Source organism: Gadus morhua, chromosome 10 (assembly GCF_902167405.1).
Source record: "Gadus morhua chromosome 10, gadMor3.0, whole genome shotgun sequence".
Lineage (NCBI taxonomy): Eukaryota > Metazoa > Chordata > Actinopteri > Gadiformes > Gadidae > Gadus > Gadus morhua.
The window spans coordinates 26,306,624-26,328,774 of record NC_044057.1 but is presented as its reverse complement, the minus strand read 5'-3'; the positions used below and the strand labels follow the sequence as shown (position 1 = coordinate 26,328,774).

Here is a 22,151-nt window from a genome sequence, read left to right as displayed (position 1 = left end):
GATGCCAACGTCACATTCTTGACTCTTCACAATCTCACGCAAATAACTCATGGCAGAATAAACCTTTATTTGAAGACATCGAAATATAAATATGGACAACATGACTAACACGAGAAAACACTTCTAACACGGACATAGCGCATCATTAGCGTGTTTCGGTACGGACCTACCGCTGACTCGGTTACAGAAACAGAATATACGTCATGAAGTAGGCACTCTCCATACAGCAGTATCACTCTATAGTGCAGAAGAAAAGGAATTTCAAACAACCGCCGGAGTAACTTGTAGCGTTAATATGTGGACCCTGCCATTCCTAAACAGACCCCGTCAAACAAGTTCGAGACAAATCACCTTAAGGCTGAATAGTCTCGCGCTGACCTGGAAATCTGTTCTGTCTTGCTACTGAGTTTTAACCCATGAACCAAAACCTATTTTCAATTATCAGCAGTAGGGGCAAAATTACACGTTGATAATGAAAACTGTACACTATTTTGATTTGTTTGAATCTTTAAGATGAACACAAATGCGTATTTTCTTTCTTTCACACATGGCACTGTTGGGTTTAGGGGACACTGACAAGAGAAAGTTTGATAAACAATAGAAAAAGAAATGATTTTATGTACGTTACAAAAAACCAGTTGCATACTTTGATAAAATTTTGATGGAGCTTCAATTTATTCAAAGTGAATGATCACATTCCTTGAAGGAATACAGCATTGAAAGCGGTCTAGGGGGGAAAAAATGAAATCCCAAGCCTCTAGTTCAAGGCTACGGTTTGAACGATTGTCCTACGTTTTCTTCTACAAAGGCGTCTGCTTCAGGCTCAAGGCTCAATGCTCACACGTGGCACTACGGAATAACATCCTGCTACTGGAAGGCCAAGTTACCGACAGAAAGGTTGAGTTTCTGCACATTCAGTTCGAGGAACCTGGGTCCCACTGGTCGCCGTGGTGTAATCTTTGGAATGTGTTGATAGCTGTGGCGGCTTAAAAAACTGGCACTTAGGATATATGTAAATCACACCTCATTTTCAAATCAAGATTAAAAGAATTCTAAAGCAAGATCATCACTTCTTAGACTTTTACATGATTCATAGGTAGGTACTTCTTCCTTTTTTGGAACATAGAAATCGAGCAAAGGCATCTGTACTGACAAATATTACTTCATTTCCGACACATAAAACAAAATTGATAAATAAGGGTTATATAAATACTCTCTTCTAATATACAGCATTGGTATAACATTTCTCCGTTCCCACCCTCACGAGGCCGCCCTGTGTGTCTTTGGATAGAGAGAGATATTCAGGGTGGTACGCGCAGGGCCCCCAAAGCCACGAGGTGAGCGTAACCTTTTGGTCGGACCGTTCTGGGCTCCCGGCTCCCTGCTGTGGAAGCTAGACTCAGGGTTACGACGCCCCCCCCATACCGCCTCTACCCCTCTACCGGGGGACGAGACACCCCGTCGCGGTAGGCCTAAACCCGCAGTAGACGAGACGGCCGTCTGACCCCCACCAACATACTAACCGGCGGCGCCGGCGGTCCGCCCTGGCGCCCTTCGTCCTGAGGCCGGACGCTCGACTCCGCCGCCCGTCGAGGTCTACACAAACTCCTCGTCGCAGAGCGACTCCCCCACCAGCAGCGAGTGCTTGTCGGGCTCGCTGAGCGCCAGGCTGTGGATGGAGAGCTTGTCCGAGCGCAGCGAGCTGATGGAGGCGCGGCTGTAGTTGACGATGCGGTCCAGGAGGCTGAGCTTGGGCGAGGCGCGCCGCAGGTCGCCCATGCCGATGTGGACGCTGACGTCCGACAGGCTGCCCGGCCGGCGCTTCACGTTGCCCAGCTGGGCCTCCAGCTTCTCCGCGGTGGGCTTGGCGTAACTGATGGGGGGGGGGGGAGGCGAGGGATTCAATTAGACGTACTTAAGATCAATTAAACAAATGTTCCCATCGCGGCTTCGCCAAGGACCATTTCATAACTCATAACTTCCCCTGACTTGATCAGGGAACCGATGTCTGAAGGGAGGATGTTACTGCGGTGCCCCCGATGGATTACAAGAGCAGATTGATGAGAACACATTACCATACCTCGCAAAAACAATAGTTGCTCACCCACTCACTCATCATAGCTTCAAGAGTGTGTGTTTGTATTTTAGTCCTACTGATGAGTCATGATTTGTCATCAAAGCAAAAACTTAAAAGAAAAATGTAAAATCATTTAAAAAAGATAGTATTCGCTCATCGTATTAGTTCGACCTTTGTTTCAGGCCTGCTAACAGCCGGGTTGGTTTGGCCTCCACGGTCCTAGCCTGAGGGACGTTTACCATTTGAGCAGCAGGGAGGAGACCACCACGGAGACGGACGACAGCGCCATGGCAGCGGAGCCCATCCAGGGCTGCAGCACCAGGCCGACGGGCATGAACACACCTGGAGGAGACAGGTGGGGGCGTCGTCAGGGAACACCCCTCCTTTGATCGCAGTCACAAAACCCATTCAATACTAAACTGTAAATGGACTGCATTTATACCGCGCTTTTCTGACCAGTGGCCACTCAAAGCACTTCCCCGTATCGCCTAACATTCACCCGTTCATGCACACAATCACACACTGACAGCGGTGTCAACCACGCTGGGCGACAGCCAGCTGGTCAGGAGCAGTCAGGGTGAGGCGTCTCGCTCTGGGACACCTCGACACTCCGGGGATCGAACCAGCAACCTTCCGGTTCCCAGCCGACCCGCTCCACCCCCTGAGCCCCCCGCTGATAACCCGGCCCTACGACGCTCTCGTCACCTACCGGCGGCGATGGGAATGCCGACCAGGTTGTAGATGAGCGCGAAGACGAAGTTGATGCGGATCCTCTTGACGGTCTTCATGGAGAGGTCGATGCTAGCCACCACGTCCAGAAGGTCGTTCTGAAGGGGGGGGGGGGGGGGGTGGAGAGACAGTCAGGGCAGGACTCCATTCAACATGAAGAGAGACAGTGAGGGGACTGGGAGGGAGAGAGACAGTGAGGGGACTGGGAGGAAGAGACAGTGAGGGGACTGGGAGGAAGAGAGACAGTCAGGGCAGGACTCCATTCAACATGAAGAGAGACTGAGGGGACTGGGAGGGAGAGAGACAGTGAGGGGACTGGGAGGGAGAGAGACAGTGAGGGGACTGGGAGGAAGAGAGACAGTGAGGGGACTGGGAGGAAGAGACAGTGAGGGGACTGGGAGGGAGAGAGACAGTGAGGGGACTGGGAGGAAGAGAGACAGTGAGGGGACTGGGAGGAAGAGACAGTGAGGGGACTGGGAGGGAGAGAGACAGTGAGGGGACTGGGAGGAAGAGAGACAGTGAGGGGACTGGGAGGGAGAGAGACAGTGAGGGGACTGGGAGGGAGAGAGACAGTGAGGGGACTGGGAGGGAGAGAGACAGTGAGGGGACTGGGAGGAAGAGACAGTGAGGGCAGGACTCCATTCAACACGGAGGACTCGAGGACACAGCCTTGAGAGCTTGTGCATCAGAATGCATCATGGGATTCTTTGTTCCGCCGTATTGAGAGGAATCCGGAGAGCTGGAGTACGGTCAAACCCTGAAATCAACGTAAATATACCGTAATCCAGGCTAGGGAAAAGGTTGTTCTGCCGCCTCTCGCATGAGTACCGTTGTGGCGGTTGCATATTGATGCTGCTACTTATCTAGACCTACTTTGTTATCGTGATCTTGTGTTGTTGCTGCTATGTGTCTGTAGAGGAACCAAGCATAATAATTATACTCTTGTGTACTGGAACCCTAAGATGTCATAAAATGAAACCATGATCTGACAAACAAAGATTTACCAAGAAACAACCAAAGAAACACAGCAACAAACATTCCAACGCTTCCAAAATGGCAGCCCTCCACTTTGCGTCATCGCGCCGGCACTGACACTGAGCCCTATCGGAGCGTTCAACGGTCGCCGTGGCAGCGGAGGGTACGTCGGCGTCGCCATGGCAACTCGTCCTCACCCTGATCAGCACCACGTCCGCCGCCTCGATGGCCACGTCCGTGCCCGTTCCTATGGCGATGCCCACGTCGGCCATGGCCAGTGCGGGGGAGTCGTTGACGCCGTCGCCCACCATGGCCACCCGCTTCCCCGAGCGCTGCAGCTGCTCCACCTTGGCCACCTTGTGGGAGGGCAGCACCTCCGCAAACACCTTCCTGATGCCCACCTGCGAGAGAACCACAAGGGTATATAACCATCAAACACTTTGTAGAGGTGGGAACGTCCTCCATAGCGCCGTCCCTTTACACCAGAGCGACGCGTTAATGCTGGTGTTCTACTGCCCCCCGGTGGTCAACCAGGGGATTTTTTTATTATGTTCATCTTTTTGAGTGGTATATATATTACTAAATATAAATAGTTCTTAGCATTGTATAGCATCATATCCTAGCTATCTTTGTTGTATACTGGTAATGGGTTAACCTTGCGATTGTTGGGGCTCAGCACTTGTTTCTATAAACATCCTTACTGTACCGACCAAGATATTGTTTCACCTTCTTCTGACAAATTCTTAGAATCAATGCAAAAAGAAACAGTCTTTTTGGTTTGTTGCTACAATCCCAATTATTATCACGCAAACGCTGTGATCCAGACATCCCAGCTGAAGACCTTCACCTGAAACCTGTTTACAACCCGGCTGTCCCTCATCGCCCCCCCCCGGTCTGTACCTGGGCGGCGATGGCCCGGGCCGTCTTGCTGTTGTCGCCGGTCATCAGGATGACCTCCAGGCCCATGAGGTTCAGCGTGCGGACCGCCAGCTCCGCCTCCGGCTTCACCGTGTCGGCCACGGCGATCATAGCACACAGCAGGCCTGAAGAACACACGGCCAGGGAACAGTGTAAGGCCAGGAGCCGGCAGGACTGGAAGCAAGGTTAGCCTGGGCTGAGATAACGGGGTTAGATAAGGCTACGATAAAGGGGGCGGGGTTTAGCTCACGGGACAGGAAGAACAGATTAGGTTACGGTCGAGGAAGAATAGTTACGATAAAGTACGAACAGCTTTGTTAGATTAAGGAAGAATAGTTGAGGTTATGATGAGGGAAGAATAGTTTAGGATATAATAAAGGAAGAATAGTTAAGGTTATGATAAATGACGAATAGTTAAGGATACGGTCAAGGAAGAATAGTTACGATAAAGTACGAACAGCTTTGTAAGATAAAGGAAGAATAGATGAGGTTATGATCAAGGAAGAATAGTTTAGGATATAATAAAGGAAGAATAGTTAAGGTTATGATAAATGATGAATAGTTAAAGATACGGTCAAGGAAGAATAGTTACGATAAAGTACGAACAGCTTTGTAAGATAAAGGAAGAATAGATGAGGTTATGATCAAGGAAGAATAGTTTAGGATATAATAAAGGAAGAATAGTTGTTATGATAAATGATGAATAGTTAAGGATACGGTCAAGGAAGAATAGTTACGATAAAGTACGAACAGCTTTGTAAGATAAAGGAAGAATAGATGAGGTTATGATCAAGGAAGAATAGTTTAGGATATAATAAAGGAAGAATAGTTAAGGTTATGATAAATGACGAATAGTTAAGGATACGGTCAAGGAAGAATAGTTACGATAAAGTAAGAACAGCTTTGTTAGATAAAGGAAGAATAGTCGAGGTTATGATCGAGTGAGAACAGCGTTGTTATGAAGAGGAAGAGGAGTTGGTGTTATGATGAACAGCGTTGTTATAAAGAGGAAGAGGAGTTGGTGTTATGATGAACAGCGTTGTTATAAAGAGGAAGAGGAGTTGAGGTTATGACGAACAGCGTTGTTATAAAGAAGAAGAGGAGTTGGTGTTATGATGCAGTGAGAACAGCCCTGTCAGCTGGAGGAAGAGGATTTGGTGTTATGATGAACAGCGTTGTTATGAAGAGGAAGAGGAGTTGAGGTTATGATGAACAGCGTTGTTATAAAGAGGAGGAGCCCTGGCTGGTGCACGCCGCTCACCGTCGACGGCCACCAGCACCGCGGTGCGTCCGCTGCGCTCGTGCTCCACCATGGCCTCGTCGACGTCGGGCAGCACGGGCAGCGCGTTTCGCGTCATCCACTCGCGGTTCCCGATCAGGACGGTGTAGGAGGCTGACTGGACGAGGGCTGCAGAGGGGAGACGCATGATTTAAGAGCCCCTGATTGGACGGGCTCATCACAGGCCTGAGACGGCAGGCATGGGATCATTTCTTTCATTTTTTTATTTTAGTTATTTTAGTCTGAGCGTTTCAATTGATGATCGCTGTCGGGAAATACGGACAAAATACTTTCAGAAGACCGTTATAAATTAAAAGCTTTACCCTAGTACTAAACCCTGGTACTAAACAGTTTAAAATACTTTAAGCTAGTAGAGGTTTTAAACTGTCTAAAATGCTTTAAGCTAGCAGTAATAATAAACCGTTTAAAATACAATATGCCTGCAGGGGTTTAAAACGGCTTTAATACTTTGAGCTAGCAGAGGTTTTAAACAGTTTTCAATGCTGTAAGCTAGCAGTAGTTTTCACGGGTTTAAAATACTTCATGCCTGCAGAGGTTTTAAACGATTTAAACGACGTTAACGACGGTCTTGCGTACTGAGGGGCTCTGGGTCCATGATGAGGGGGTGGGTCGCGGTGGGGGTCCGCGTGTCGCCGATCTGCACCAGGATGCCGTTGCGCTGGTTGTTGTCGTCCTCGCTCCTCGGCAGGTTGTCGACGCTGCTGACCAGGCAGCGGATCCCGCAGCCTGCCACCGTCTGGAAGTCGGAGCAGGCGCCCAGCGACTCACTGCCCAGCTCCTGGGGGCAGAGAGGGGGCAACGAGGTCAGCGGCAGGGGGGGGGGACCCAACGGAGCACTCGGCTCTGGGTCTGACCCGCACGGTGGAGTTCACCATCAGTGGGATTCTTCATCACAATTCAATATTTTTGAATGAATTTATGTTTGGAATTATCGAGGTCAATTTGTTGCTGCCAACCGTTTGTCCATAATGAACAGGGGAACTCAGGTATTACAATAAGTTATATCAATCATTACTTATACATGGATACATGGAGGCTCACAGGATGACAGCAAAACAGTTCACGGTCTGTCCCCAAGCACTTACATAGTACACCGGGCCCTTGGTCAATAAATAACCAACCAACACCAGGGGGAACAAGTACGGTTTAGAACAACAAAAAAAGAATTCCCTTAAGGCTCAGACCCATCAGGCTGACACACACACACACACACACACACACACACACACACACACACACACACACACACACACACACACACACACACACACACACACACACACACACACACACACACACACACACCTAAATGAATGAGTGAATGGATGAGTGATTGGATGGGGGCGAGCCCGACCTGCTTGCAGTACTTGGTGATGGCGGACCCCAGGGGATGCTCGCTGCTGTTCTCCGCCGTGCCGACCACGGCCAGCAGCCGGGAGCGGGGCATGCGGTTGGCCTCCACCACGATCTTCAGCTGCACCACCTCAGGGGCGCCGTAGGTGATGGTGCCCGTCTTGTCGAACACCACCGTCTGGATCTGACCCCGCCCGCGGAGAGGAGGCGGTTAAAGGGGGGGTATCATGCCACCAGGTGTGAGTGGGATCAGCCTTTAGAAGCCGTACACTGGATGGATCAGTCCACCAGCCGCCCGGTGGACTGTAGCCAATGATCCGTATCTATCCATCACACATCGAGGTGGACACGCCACTTATTATGTCACTACAACAAAGGAAAAGGCAGACTTTCAACGGCTTCTAATAAAGTAAGGGATGCACCACCTCATTTAAACAACAGACCAGCTGGGGATGGTTGCTTACCACCAGCTAACTGGTTTATTCTGCTAACACAAGTTACCAGCAACGATACGATATGAGCTACTTATATCTAAAAAATTATTGGGTGTTTTATGGAATCACTTTGTTCATCACAAATGTTCTTCCAGGGTGCTTTGAGCATAATTTTTGCTGCGTTGTCTAGGAAACATCTTGTCCATAGTTATATTCAGCTGTAATATACCTTTGTGGAGCATTGATTCAGAACAGTTCAAGGCAGACGTGTCCCACTACTGCAAACTAATGCACACCCTGGAACCTCACTGACCAATCAGGGTCGAGTATTCAATGACCCAAGCGCCCCCCCACCTCCCCGCTCACCCACCTTGTGGGCCATCTCCAGGGGCTCGCCCCCCTTGATGAGGATGCCGTTCTGTGCGCCCACGCCCGTGCCCACCATGACGGCGGTGGGCGTGGCCAGGCCGAGCGAGCAGGGGCACGCGATGCACAGCACCGTGATGGAGGCCTGGAAGGCAAAGCGCACCACCGCCTCCGCCTCAGAGATGCTCTTGTCGTAGCCCTGAGTGGGGGGGGGGGCGATAGGTGAGGCATACAGCTTATATTATATTAATGGTTCAGCCCTACTTTAATCCATCCCTTAACTTGTCTTTTATGTGTTTTAAATTAATTTCTTATTTGGCCCATATCACTGTGCAAACGTTTGTCAACGGTGAGCAGGGGAACTCAAGTTTATACAAGTTATATCAATTATTGCATATGTAACGTTTTTGGGAGGCAGAATGGACACCAGGGGGCGATGTTGCTTTTTAAAATCAGGCACAACAGAGCAACAGACGAAAACAACATCATGACGTCATCAAGTGTCTGGAACTGTAAAGACACGGAGTTAACGAAGAGCTTACCGGAAAGTACTTCTGGACCAGAGGGAAGTTGAGGAAGCCGATGAGGATCCAGGCGCAGAGCGTGAGCAGCGACACGACCACGATGAATGGCACGAAGTAACCGCTGATCTTATCGGCGTACTGCTGGATGGGAGCCTGGAACACACGGTACCGCTCAGACACACACCCTGAGGGACTGACCACCTCTACTAGAGGCCTGGGACACACGGTACTGCTCAGACACACAGCCTGAGAGACTAACCACCTCTACTACAGGCCTGGGACACACGGTACTGCTCAGACACCCTGAGGGACTGACCACCTCTACTACAGGCCTGGGACACACGGTACTGCTCAGACACCCTGAGGGACTAACCACCTCAACTACTACCAGCTAGTCAGCACTGATCCAGCTCACGCAGATCAACTCAACTCAGATTAGCATCGTGTAGCGTCTCATCCTAGTTATCTTTGTTTTATATAGGGAATGGGTTAACCTAGTGATTGTTAGTGCTGCTTACCAGGCACTTGTTTCTATTAACATCCTTACTGTACCGACATCAATATATGGCTGTTTCTCTATCTTCTGACAAACGTACTTATTTTAAGTCCCAATAACATCATTTTATTGTATTGCGATGTTTTTACGGGAAGCACTTCTAGTCTGCTTCATGTACGAAAAGTGCGATATAAATAAAGTTGCCTTGCTTTGCCTGTCGCTTTGGATAAAAGCGTCGGCTAAATGCCCCAAAGGTCAATGTCGCCGAGGAGCAAGGCACCAGGACAGTGGGTAGCGGGCGTTGAACCCTAACCCTGACACCACACACACACTATCCCGCCCCGATGATGAACATCCCCCAGAGAGAGTATCACTCCGCCCTGAGGCCCCGCCCACCTTGGAGGTCTGGGCCTCCTCCACCAGCTTGACGATCTGGGACAGGGTGGTGTCCAGGCCCACGTGGGTGGCGCTGATCAGCAGGGAGCCGTTCTGGTTGATGGAGCCGGCGATCACCGTGCTGCCCGGCTTCTTGGTGACCGGCATGGCCTCGCCTGGACGCACGGAGGACACACAACCAGGGTCACAGCACAGCACAACAACACAACCAGGGTCACAGCAAAGCACAACACAACACAACACCACAACCACGGTCACAGCACAACTCAGAGCACAGCACAACACCACAACCACGGTCACGCCACAACTCAGAGCACAGCACAACTCAGAGCACAGCACAACAACACAACCAGGGTCACAGCAAAGCACAACACAACAACACAAGCAGGCTCAGAGCACAACACAACACCACCACCAGTCTCAGGAACACAACTCAAGGTGGCTCAGAGCACAACACAACAGATCACATCCAGCCTCAGGAATCCCGTTCTACAGCCTGAATCCATCGGTCCGAATCCTAATTTTCCGGGGATTTCGTTTGATGCTCGATCAATCGCTATCAAACCTCGCCCAGGTAACGTGCGTAGAATATTTGCTTTGTTTAGGTGGGACCGCACCTCAAGACAGTATGCAGTATCAACACAAACAGTGTACACAATAACACAGCCAGGCTCAGGAACACAACTAATCCTAGGGATCAATCGCAGCCTAAGACCCAAATAGAAATGTGAATTTTCCGTCGGCCAAGTATGTGGCGGCTGGCTTGATGATCAGAATCACACAGAGTTCTGTGATTTGTGCGCATCTTTGCCATTTAAACTTTCCTGGGATTTCGCCTGATGCTCGAACATTCACATAAGAAAGGTTTGCGGTTAATGCTAGCAAACCTCGCCCAGGTAAAACGCGTAGAGTATTCGCTTTCACTTTAGGTGTGACCGCACCTGAAGACAGTATGCTCAAACATCATCAACAAGGCATTTTTAAATCTTTATGTGAACGCCTGCTTCATATCACTACGGATCTTATGAAAACATACCATCTGTACGAATGTGAACGACGTTGTTGCTTGAATGCTGAATGATCACTTGCTGCACCATCCAGTTTTCAGCACTCAATAATAATGTTAATAATAGTAATGAAACTCCTAGGAATCGTCATATCCACCTGTGATGAGAGACTCGTCCGCCATGGAGTGTCCCTCGATGACGCGCCCGTCCACGGGGAACTTCCCCCCGGGGACCACCTTCACCACGTCGCCCCTCTGCACCAGCTCCACGTCCACCTGCTCCTCACTGCAGGGCCACAACCACCGCTAGGGTCAGACAGGGGCCCCGTGGGCCCCCTCAATATACCAGGACCCGAGGGTCACCACGGACACAAGGGACTCTCGAGGGTCACCACGGACACAAGGGACTCTCGGGTCACCCATTGCACGAGTGACTCCAGAGTCACTAAGTCACCCTAGATCCCCTAAGTCACTTGTGACTTTATAATCACGAAGTCACAAGTGACTGTAGTTCAACATTTCCATATACTCAAAAATAAATGCACGTATATGTTTTGTAAGACTCATATGAATGATTAAGGCATACATTTTTGAGAGAGTCTCACGTTTAGCTCCACAGATCAACTAGGAATATCCCCCATGCAACCAAAGTGTGGGATTACCCACCCACATCCATACCGATGCTGAGTTGTAATCTGACTCCCAGTGCGACACACAATTGGATGTTGTTAGCAAAGGGAAATGAAAGCCAGCGAGAAGGAGAAGGAGGAGGCGGAGGAGAAGGAGGAGGAGGAGGAGGAGGGTACCTCCGGACAGACTTGTCGCTGTTGAGCGTGACCACGGTCGCCTCTGTGGCCTGCAGTGACATCAGCTTGGAAAGAGCTTCTGACGTCTTGCTCTGGTCCGGACAGAAAGGCAGACGACATCAAACAGACGGTAGAAACACAGCCGGTAACAAAACAGCAGCCTCAAAGGAGGCCTTCTGGATCCTTTTCTACAGGAGCGTTCCACATGTGGGATTCAAACCCAGGCTGTGAGACCCCCACCCTTACCACCACCAGCCTGTATGCGTCACAGAGGTCAGCGCATGGCGTGCGCCACCGTACCTTGGCTATCTGCTCCAGCCAGCGGCCCAGCGAGATGAAGACGAAGAGCATGGGCGGCGTGTCGAAGAAGGTGATGGGGTTGACCTTGGCCTGCTCCGCCATGGCCACCAGCAGCACCACCAGCGAGTAGGTGAAGGCGATGGTGGTGGCCAGCACGATCAGCACGTCCATGTTGGCCGAGCGGTGCTTCAGGGCCTTGTAGGCCTGCACGTAGAAGTACCGTCCGCCGATGAACTGGGGAGGAGGGCAGACAAAGGCTTGTATTCACCGCAGGGGGACGCACGCACCACCGGCTCGGGATCCCCTTACTCTACGGCCCCCGGAGGAACAGGGGCCTCTTTCACCGCAGTCGGAAGTGCGGTGCTCATGTCTGCTCTGTGTTCATCGAGTGTGAAGTGGAGCTGGTGGCGGACGTGGCGAAGTCACCGTATTGTGCGTTTGTCGACTAACCTTAAAAGGTAACGGGGAATCGGCAGCAGAGCTGCAGTCGGCTGCAGCTTGGCCGTGTTCGGCGGCACCTAAGCTGTATTCTAATTCATTAGTCCGTCTGTTTTAGCGTGTTGCGGTGACATCGACTGGATGGTTAACCGGCCAGCACCCCATCACTGATTTAAAATGTCGCCTGTATGTATGTATGTATGTATGTCAATTATGGCACGCATTGCACTGCTGATCATCCCTGGAAGGAGGGATCCCCCACTCTGAAGGAGGGGCCCCCCACCACTCTGAAGGAGGGACCCCCCCCCACTCTGAAGGAGGGATCCCCCACTCTGAAGGAGGGACCCCCCCACTCTAAAGGAGGGGTCCCCCACTCTGAAGGAGGGATCCCCCACTCTGAAGGAGGGATCCCCCACTCTGAAGGAGGGACCCCCCACTCTGAAGGAGGGGTCCCCCACTCTGAAGGAGGGATCCCCCTTTGAGACTAGTACCGGTGACTAAGCGCCATACAAATACAATTTAATTGGACTGAATATTGTGTGGGAGTCCGCGCTCCACGGAGGTAAAAGCCCCCCCGAACGAGTCCTACCTGCACGGGCACACAGAAGAGGAAGGAGAGCAGGTTCATGACGGAGAGCCCCGGGAGCAGCTGGCGCTCCAGGAACATGGAGGAGTGGTCGTGGACGTAGTCCTCGGCCGAGGCGTTGTGGTGGTGGGCCGTCTGCATCTGGTGGTCCACGATCATCATGTACATCATCATGCCCATCACCGGCACGCAGAAGAACAGGCTGACCAGGAAGGACTTCCTCCACCTGGAGGACAAAGGAAAGGGAGGAGCGCAGTGGAACCAAAATACCTGACATTTTTGAACAATTGAAAAATGAAATATTTTGCGTTGAGAGAATGAGTTTGTGCCACCAGAAACACACAGGTGCACGGCGCCCACACACACCACTTACTGCTGTATCTCAGTGCTATGGTCCAGGTGACTTCCTGTTCGGTCCCTCTTCACCAGTGAAGCTTCAAAACCCAGGCTCTACCAATTAGATCAACTCTTTTAATCATTCAAGTCATTGAACAAACAAGACCCAGATAAAACACATCATCAGATGAACACAGACCCCAGTGTGATTCAGCATGACCAAACACCACTCATCATAACCAGAACCACTATTTGTAAGTAAACTTTTGAAAACAGGCAGCAATGTGCTAGACATCATGAAGACAACAAAACGTAAAAATAAAGACTGATGTGCCGCAGGATCAAACATCACACAGTCAAAGTGGAACACAAGGCAGTGAGCTGGGTGATACTGTCTGTCCGACCTAAAGCCCACGGTCGTAACAAGCAGCCGGTAAACAAGCAGCCGGTAAACAAGCAGCCGGTAAATAACCTTTCAACATTTTCGAATTTGGATTGTGCAGGAGGGGGTAAGGTTCACATGTGACAGATTGGTGTTGGATTTATGAATCTCAGAATTCTGAGTTTAAATCAGAATTCTACGATTATCTACGTGTGAACTTGGACTATAATCTCATAATTCTGTAATATTTAAAAAATCAGGACTCTACGATTAAAGTCAGAATCATGGGCAGGTGACCTGTAAGGCCCCAGGGTCAGTGAGGTCCACCTGGCGACACGCAGCGTGGGAACCACAGGCTGACCTACGGAAGAGGATCAGGGCAACATGTGAATCAGAGGTTAAAGGTCAGGAGTCTGACTTTAAACTCAGAACTCAAAAATGGGGCCCCAATCCACTTCCATAGGATCGCACTCCAAATACAAACCCGTGTGTGTGCGTGCGTGTGTTCGTTCGTGCGTGCGTGCGTGTGTTTGTGCGTGCGTGCGTGCATGTGTTTGTGCATGCGTGTGTTTGTGCGTGCGTGCGTGTGTTTGTGCGTGCGTGCGTGTGATTGTGCGTGCGTGCGTGTGTTTGTGCGTGCGTGCGTGCGTGCGTACGAACGTGCGTGCGTTTGTGCGTGCGTGCCTCTATCGTTACCCAGCCCTCCCCATAAAGCCTGGGGCTGGACCCAGCCCGCTCTAGTGTCCCCCTGAGGACCGGGGGTCCGTGATTAAGGGTGCTTACCTCCAGCCACCGGATCACGTCTCGGGGCCCCGTCACCTCGGGGTCGTACTTGACGTGCGCCTTGTTGGTTGCCAGGGCAACGGACACGTAGATAATCCCCTTCTGCTTCATGAGGCTGGACTCAATCTTGTGCACGCAGGAGGCGCACGTCATGCCTCTGACCTTAGGGTGCAGACATCAACACGGGGACTCAGAGTCACATGACTCCACCACTGATCACCGGAGAGCCACCCGCCGGCAATCCGGTCATGTGACCATGAAGCGCCGCCGCCATTGGCGGCGGCGCTTCATGGTCACTTGACCGGACTGCCTGTGGGCGCGGTGTGACTGTGGCCCTCGGACCGAGGGGCTGAATTAAGAGTGATGGATGCGTGGTCTCGTGTGGACCGTTGGGAACGTCGGGGACTCACCACCAGCTCCAGGCTCCCGTCCGAGCCCTCGTAGTTCTCCATGACCGAGGCGGTGAAGCCCAGCTCCCGCACGCACTCGGCGATGTCCAGCGGCTCCGTGACGTCGGGGTTGTAGCGCACCTCCGCCTTGCTGGCCATCAGGGCCACCAGCACCGAGTAGATGCCTGCGCAACACGGGAACGGTAAGCGCACTGCGGTTAGACAGCGCTGCCCTACACAAGGGGCCGCTCAAAGCGCTTTGCGACACGGCCGGACATTCATGCATACATTCGCACGCCGACGGCGGCTGTCGACCACGCAGGGCGACAGCCGGCTCGTCGGGAGCAGTCAGGGTGAGGCGCCCTCGCTCAGGGACACCTCGACACTCCGATAGGAGGAGCCGGGGATCGAACCAGCGACCCTCTGGTTACGGGTCATGTTAACCGTGTCAGGCGCCTGGTACCCACCGGGTTCGTTCTTGAGGTTGCGCTCGATGTTGGCCACGCAGGAAGCGCAGGTCATGCCTCCGATCTGGATGTAGCACTTGGAGTGGGGGCCGCCCTTCCCCCCCGGCGTGCCCTCCTTCTCGCTCTCCGCCTCCTTCTCCTTCAGAGGCTCGGGGCTCATCAGCGGGTTGGGGCAGGCCAGCGGCACCAGGCTGTTGGTCGCTATGGGAACCATGCACAGCCATCAGCGATGATTGGAGTGCTCGGCTACAACACGTTCACATGGACCGCTGCGGCTGGCGTGTTAATTATCGTTAGCACTTATAAAAAGTCACAACAAAGGCATCATTTAGGGAAAATTAAAGGGAAGGTTGCAAAATGCTCCAAATGTAAATGTGATTGATTGATATAATAATATGAGACATGAGTGGAGAGGAGGATGTCCGGTCCTCAACTGGTCCACCGAGCCCAGACCACCTCCTCACCCGTCAGGAAGGCGTCGAAGCCCATGTCCTCCACGGCCTCCCTCAGGTCCTCAGGGCCGGTGAGCAGCGGGTCGTACTCGAACGTCCCTCGGTGCTCCGCCAGGGACACGCGCGCCGACCGCACCCCGCTGCGCTGCGAGAGCGTCCCCTCGATGGACCGCACGCACGAGCCGCACGTCATCCCCTCGATGCGGACCTCCACCGTCCGGGACAGCGCCGGGGAGCGGGACGCGGCGGGGGGGCTCAGGGGCCCGCCGGAGCCCCAGAGCTGGGTGGTGAACGTCCCCGGGGGCAGGGCCTCGATGGCCTGCCGCAGCCGGGGCACGGTGACGCTGAGCGGGTCGTAGCAGACGGACGCCTTCCCCGTCTCCAGGCAGACCGCCACGGAGGACACCCCCGGGAGCCCGCCCACGCTGCCCTCGATGTTGACCACGCACGAGCGGCAGTGCATGCCCCCAACCCGCAGCGCCACGGCAACCAAGTCCACGAAGACCTCCGCCTCCTCCGACGGCTCCGGCGGCTCCGTCGGCCGCTGGGCGTCCACCAGACGCTCCAGCTCGCTGGGAGACAGCTTCAGGGGGCGTGGCTTGGACCGGGCGACGGCCTTGAAGCCGGCCACGGCGACCTGGTCGATGATGGTCTGGACGGTGATGAGGTAGGGCAGGTAGACGACGGTGGCCTCCTGGGACTCCAGAGCCACTGGAAGTTAATGTTAATGTAGCAGATGGTTGGATAAGATTAGAGGAGTCTGGAGGAAGATGCCAAAGTGGTTAACAACCAATAAAACACACCACAACTAAACACAGTGTATCCTTTAGAAATAACACCGGGTTGGCTTTGCTCAGGCATTGGTCAGCCCAGGGTAAGATTAGTTTGATTTAAATAAAGACTTGCGAACGATGTTTGGATAGCTCATTGTTCAATGTTATAAACGCTTCAAGAATGTGACATGAATCCATGACTTGGGAGGAGAAGTTCACGGACAATCACCGCAAATGCTCCTGTCACTTCAGACCCTGTAAAAACCATATCAGCCGCAGATCTTATGAGTCACACTGAAATCCTGACCAGGATTGTCACGATGACACATAGAAAAGCTGACACGTACAATCCACTCACAAGACTAACACACTCCCAACTGGCTTTTGCATTGGGTTTCATTTTTACGCAATACTAGAGCTTCCTTTATATTGACTATTAATACCTAAACTCCTTTCCAACGCCTACTGCGGGGAAGGAAGTGTGAACCAGCTCCAATCTTCTCCGATGTCCTTGTACTATTGTTTGCCTAAACAAGATCAACTAGTTGTATAATTGGATCTGCTCCAGTAAACAAAAACATTGAATGATTGGCAGGTTATTTTATATTTGTTGACTCTGCTTTTGTTTGGTCAATCGACTGTAATGCTGAAGTATTGCCCAGTATCAGCCGAACTGGTCATTTTTATTTGTATTTGTCTGCCTTCCTATTGTTGTTGTTGTTCATCTTCTTCTTCCTGTTGAAGCTGTGTTTTGGATGAGGTCATTTGTATGACTTTGTTATCTTAAGACCCTGGCGGCAAAACTGACATCCCCTTCAGGGAAAAGATCGATCGTCAACTTGGACTCGAGATACAACATCTTGTTTTGAAGGGGGTCAGCGAAACGGAGACACAGTACAAAAGAAACTAAAACAAAAGTACAGTTACGAACCTAAAAGACAGACACCCCAACAATGCACCCTCAGACTTCACATCCCTTTCAGGTTACTAATCCCACCACACCCAACTTCATTTAGTAAATCACAGTGCCATAAGCAGTGGTGCGCTACGCACTAATAAACATCGCACAGAAAAACAGAACACGGCCGAGAGAGATAATAAAAGACGAGGTCGATAAACAAACCAAAGGGACGTAGAAACAAGAGCAGCGGCTGACCTCTGATCTTCTGCACCCCCTTCAGCTTCCCCACCTTCCCCTCGATGGTGGTGCTGCAGGAATGGCAGGTCATGCCCTCGACGGACAGCTTCACCAGCGCCACGCCCGACCCCGCGCTGCGCGGCGGCGGCGGGGGGGAGAGGGAGGAGGACGGGGAGGGGGGGGAGGAGGACGAGGAGGGGGGGGAGGCACGGCGCGCGGGGCTGGCGGAGGCGGGGGTCTCCGGCACCGTGGCCACGCCCGTCACCACCTCCCCCAGCTGGGGCGCGGTGGTCAGGGAGGGCACGAAGACGACGGAGAGACCCCCGGCGCTCTCCCTGACGTCCAGCACCCCCTGGACGCGGGACAGCCGGGCCAGGGCCTCCTGGGCGGCCCCGGGCCCCAGCTCCGGGGCGGGCAGCAGCAGGGTCTCCGTGGGGACCGGCTCGGCGGAGCTGGGGTCCGGCGGGCTGGACTCGAAGCCCATGTCCTCCACCGCCTCGCACAGAGACGCCGGGCTCTGGAGGCTGGGGTCGAACAGCACCGCGGCACTCCTCAGCTCCAGGGACACCTGGAGACACGACGGGGGGGGTCACGGGACCACCTCACAGTGAGTACACCCCGGGGGGGTCACGGGACCACCGCACAGTGAGTGCACAGTGGGGGGGGTCACGGGACCACCTCACAGTGAGTGCACAGTGGGGGGGTCACGGGACCACCTCACGATGAGTACACGACGGGGGGGGTCACGGGACCACCTCACGATGAGTACACGACGGGGGGGGTCACGGGACCACCTCACGATGAGTACAGCAGTCAGAAGAAAGAGGAACAACAATATACCTCTGAGGGTACCGTAAGGATGTGCATAGAGCCAAGGGACAAGCACCAACAACCGCTAGGTTAACCCGTTCCCCGTACACAACAACATGGCTAGGATAAGATGCTACACAAGTACTATTTTTAAGTCCAAGGACGTACAACATAGTCCATAAGAGGGAGGTTGGGGGGGTTTGGGGGGTATGCTATGCAGAGGTGAACTCTGCATAGCATACCCGGTCGACCCTTCTCCAAAACGGCTGTGTAATCGAGTGCACTTCAACTATTCAGGCATTAAGTGCAATGCCTGGCAACCAGGCTGATCCATTCAGTCAGCTGTCAGTCATATTGTGAAGTATTTGCGTTAGGACCCTGAATCAATGGGCTTTAAGAGCCCCCAGGGGTGGAAAGCCATAAACAATACAACCCAGGCACCCGTCGCCGTTCTTATCTCGTCAGCCGTGCCGGCCATATATTTAAAAAGCAGAAGATGAGTGCGTTTGTCTTTGGAGAGTTGTGACTGCGGCGCGACCCTTTGCTCTCCCTCTACAGCGAGGAGGAAACATGTGACGCACTGAAGCAGTCACCTGACACAGAGTTAACAAAGCACAGTTGGGAACCAAGAGGCGGTGTGCGTGTGTGTGTTTGTGTGTGTGTGTTTTAAGAGAAAAAGCATGTGGTAAACCAATGATTATGTACTCAATCATGGTATACGGGACATAAATAGAGACAGGAAAGGAAAGGAAAAAGAAGCAAATCCCGAGATGTTTACAAGCTATAAGTGCGTTACAAAGCCCCTAATTCCATTTGACTGGGAACACAGATTGCTTTCTGACCTGGGGGACACAGCTCCGCAAAGGGCAGAGCTCTTACGGGACAAACTATTACGTTATCTCCTCATTTGGCCCAAGCCCGCGGGGTAAACACAGGACAGAGGAAAGAGCAGGCCTCCGTGTTATTACGACCCCAGGGGGGAGCTGTCTTGGCTTTGAGGCTCGTCACCATCGGTCTCAGCTGCTCCCAGGCCAGTTAGACCCCGAGTCAATAGCCATGGGCTATGCGCGGAGACCTTTTGGCTAGCAAAAGGTCACACAAGTTTGCCCAGTGCAGAGTTCAATCTCCTTCCACCGCTCCCGCTTACATGGGCATTAGCGTAGCAATGGACGACATTAGCGTAGCATTGGACGACATTAGCGTATGCTGCGCTAATGTCCGTTGTGATCACTGTTGTTGCTTGGATGATGGTTGTTATTGTGCGTTACAGTGTAACACATGCACCATGCATGTACAATGCATGTGTTACACGGAGACTCATCTCCCCTATAGCAGAACTTCTGGGAGGAGGCGGGACAAAACTGGGCAGGAAACCAAAAGCATAAAAGGGGCGGAGTCACACCGTGTGTTCTGATTCATTTACGAAGATTTTCTACCGGAGAGAAACTGATCTACGCAAGTCGACAAAGCTTTCAGAAGGGGATTTAAAGAAGTGTATTCCTACAGTTGCCAGTCAATACGGTGTTGATTTGTTTACTCTTTACTAGTGCTGGTCGAGTTTGCATTTGCTGTAAATAGCCAATTACGCAATTAACGATCCCCACTTCAAGAGACATGTTGAGGCAAAACAATTATGACGACAACAAAATAGAAATTCCCCTGTTCCAAGATCCCACAATCAGACCTTAGATTACTTAAAGTATGACGCTGGCGTCATACTTAAAGTAATCTAAGGTCTGATTTATGAGAGTAAACAAACACTGACGCAGAACAGTTAAGTAAAGTCAGTCTCAGCGTGCCTGTGGTTCGACACACACCCCATACGCTGCATTCCTTCACCAGTGTGTATCTTTAATGTTTAGCGGTACCTTAATGTGGACGACTCCAGGCAGTGCTCCAACTCGCTGTTCTATGGACTGGACACATGAGCCACACGTCATGCCTTCCACCTCCAGACGCACTGATCGCAGATCAGCTTCCTGAGCCATCTTAAGGCTCCTGTCTGCTGGAGGAAGGGACACATGTTGATCCGAGTACAGTCTGAACACTCAGCACAGCGCTTCAATATCTACATCAATGTGAACTACAGCCATCTGTATTGCTGCAGTCAATGGGGCTTTTCCAAGTAGGATCAGTCAATGAAATACGAACTATTCATCAATTCATATTTTGAAACTATTGTGAAGTATGAGAAATTATTATATAGTAATAGGCTTTTTTTCTATTTTATAACAAACTATTTGTGTTATAAAACTGTAACTACAATTTGGTTATTTTCTGAAGCTCCTATTGGGTTTTAGTAAATCCTTCGTAGAAAATTGCCTTCTTAAATCCATATTTTTGGGAAAACAGGGAACAATATTTTTCCTACTTAAGCAATGGATTGTTCATGCTTTGGATATTACGACCACTGAAACACTTTATACGATTTAGAAATAATGACAAGAGATGGTTCTGGAAACTGATGAAAGAAATGTCATGTAACTGACACAGGATTAAAAATAGATTGTATGAAGCATCAATTAAATACATTATTCGCCTAGTTAACAGTAAACAGAAGTGTATATAAAATATAGAACTGAGCTTTAATCAAATCGACCAAAAAAAAACAAAAACATCTTAAATTACAATAACAGCCACCTAAGTACAAATTCTCTCCCCAACATGCGTGTTAACTTTGTTCTTCTAAGCATCCAAGACATAAAGCACCAGAACAAAGAGAAACCAACATGATCAAACACCTTTGATCCTACTTTTCCACAGCATCTTCTAATAATAATGCGATAGTTATTGGCTCTTACCCCTGAGTAGCTCTGCTGTGGTTCATAGGCAGGGTCTGATCCAGCCTAGCCACCCCGCTGGGCTCTGATCAGCTCTGGACTATATCAACTACTTCACAAACCCAACCTGGGCATGCCAATTAATACGATAAGGAATTAATAGGAGCCGCGAAAGATTTCTTGTTGTTCAACTAGCTCCCGGAGCGCCACTAGCCAGGAGATAAGGCTGCTGACTGGATCTTTAGCGACGGCACCCGGAAGTGACTATGCACTGTGGCCACACGTCACGTACAGGGGGCGTTTCTCGGGGGCTTGTATAATGTGTGTGGCTGTGCGAAGGTCCTTGGTTGTAACGTTACCCTGATCTACCGGAACGCAATTTCCGGTATTTTTATTTTCGATGAGGGTGTGCGTATGTCGGTTAACGGTTCCCGGTAGCGAGAGGAATATAAGAACACAACAATAACAGCGACAACGGAAGGAGAAGTATTATGGATGTTTGACGAATAGTTTCAACAAATCATTAATTTAGCCGAAACATGTAACCGAAAAGGATGTCCCTCTTCCGGAAGTTCATCCCTCTCTCTTCCCTTTCGCAGCGAATATCACGTCACTGAAAGTCCCGCCCCATCTCTCACTCGCTAATAACGCTCTTCTGGAGGGTCTTGTTCCAGGCGTTCCGGCGTTCAGGAGAACGCCTGAGAACGTGCTATGATTTGTTGTGCGGAGGTCTATAGCCATTTTATTATGTTTAGCAAATTAGAAAATGTTATTGACGGACACTAATTCAAGGCATTAATGCAAATAGAGATTTCTGATAAACTAAAACCCAACACAAATCTCCCTATACTTGCCTGTCTTTAGTGGACACGTGATCCAAAGGCCATGGCATCCATGACATGAAAAAACGGAAACACTCTCAATAACTAAATAAAGTTATCATAAAGACTCTTATCTGCTTATCGGTCTGCCTGTCTGTCAAATATCCCTTCCATTGTCTCCCAGGCCTATATCTTCCTTCAGGTAATTGAGATGTATCTGTGGCCATTTCCATTACATTCCGTAGGCCTACTCCTCCCAGGTGGTTGTTCTGATCATACATCCCCGTGTTGAACACAGTGCAGTAACCTGAGCTGC

The 22,151-nt window shown here is 51.1% G+C and overlaps 1 protein-coding gene across 2 annotated transcripts; it reads right to left on the bottom strand.

Moving 5' to 3' along the window:
* Positions 1 to 47: 47 nt before the first annotated feature.
* On the bottom strand, positions 48 to 21,286 carry atp7a (ATPase copper transporting alpha). Of its 2 annotated transcripts, none has more exons than XM_030368253.1 (23): positions 21,036 to 21,286; positions 20,103 to 20,239; positions 17,443 to 17,992; positions 15,526 to 16,224; positions 15,062 to 15,262; positions 14,616 to 14,779; positions 14,206 to 14,367; positions 13,078 to 13,154; positions 12,708 to 12,930; positions 11,681 to 11,914; positions 11,381 to 11,472; positions 10,733 to 10,860; positions 9,569 to 9,723; positions 8,695 to 8,829; positions 8,157 to 8,351; positions 7,354 to 7,536; positions 6,576 to 6,777; positions 5,961 to 6,107; positions 4,682 to 4,824; positions 3,979 to 4,182; positions 2,787 to 2,904; positions 2,317 to 2,419; positions 48 to 1,873 (listed from the first exon to the last, which is right to left on the bottom strand). In XM_030368253.1, exons 2-23 carry the CDS (start codon positions 20,220 to 20,222, stop codon positions 1,597 to 1,599), a joined length of 4,512 nt encoding a protein of 1,503 aa, XP_030224113.1. In that variant the 5' UTR covers positions 20,223 to 20,239; positions 21,036 to 21,286; the 3' UTR covers positions 48 to 1,596. The 2 variants fall into 2 exon arrangements, with proteins under 2 accessions (XP_030224113.1, XP_030224112.1); XM_030368252.1 differs by having other exon boundaries at positions 20,103 to 20,236.
* Positions 21,287 to 22,151: the final 865 nt, after the last annotated feature.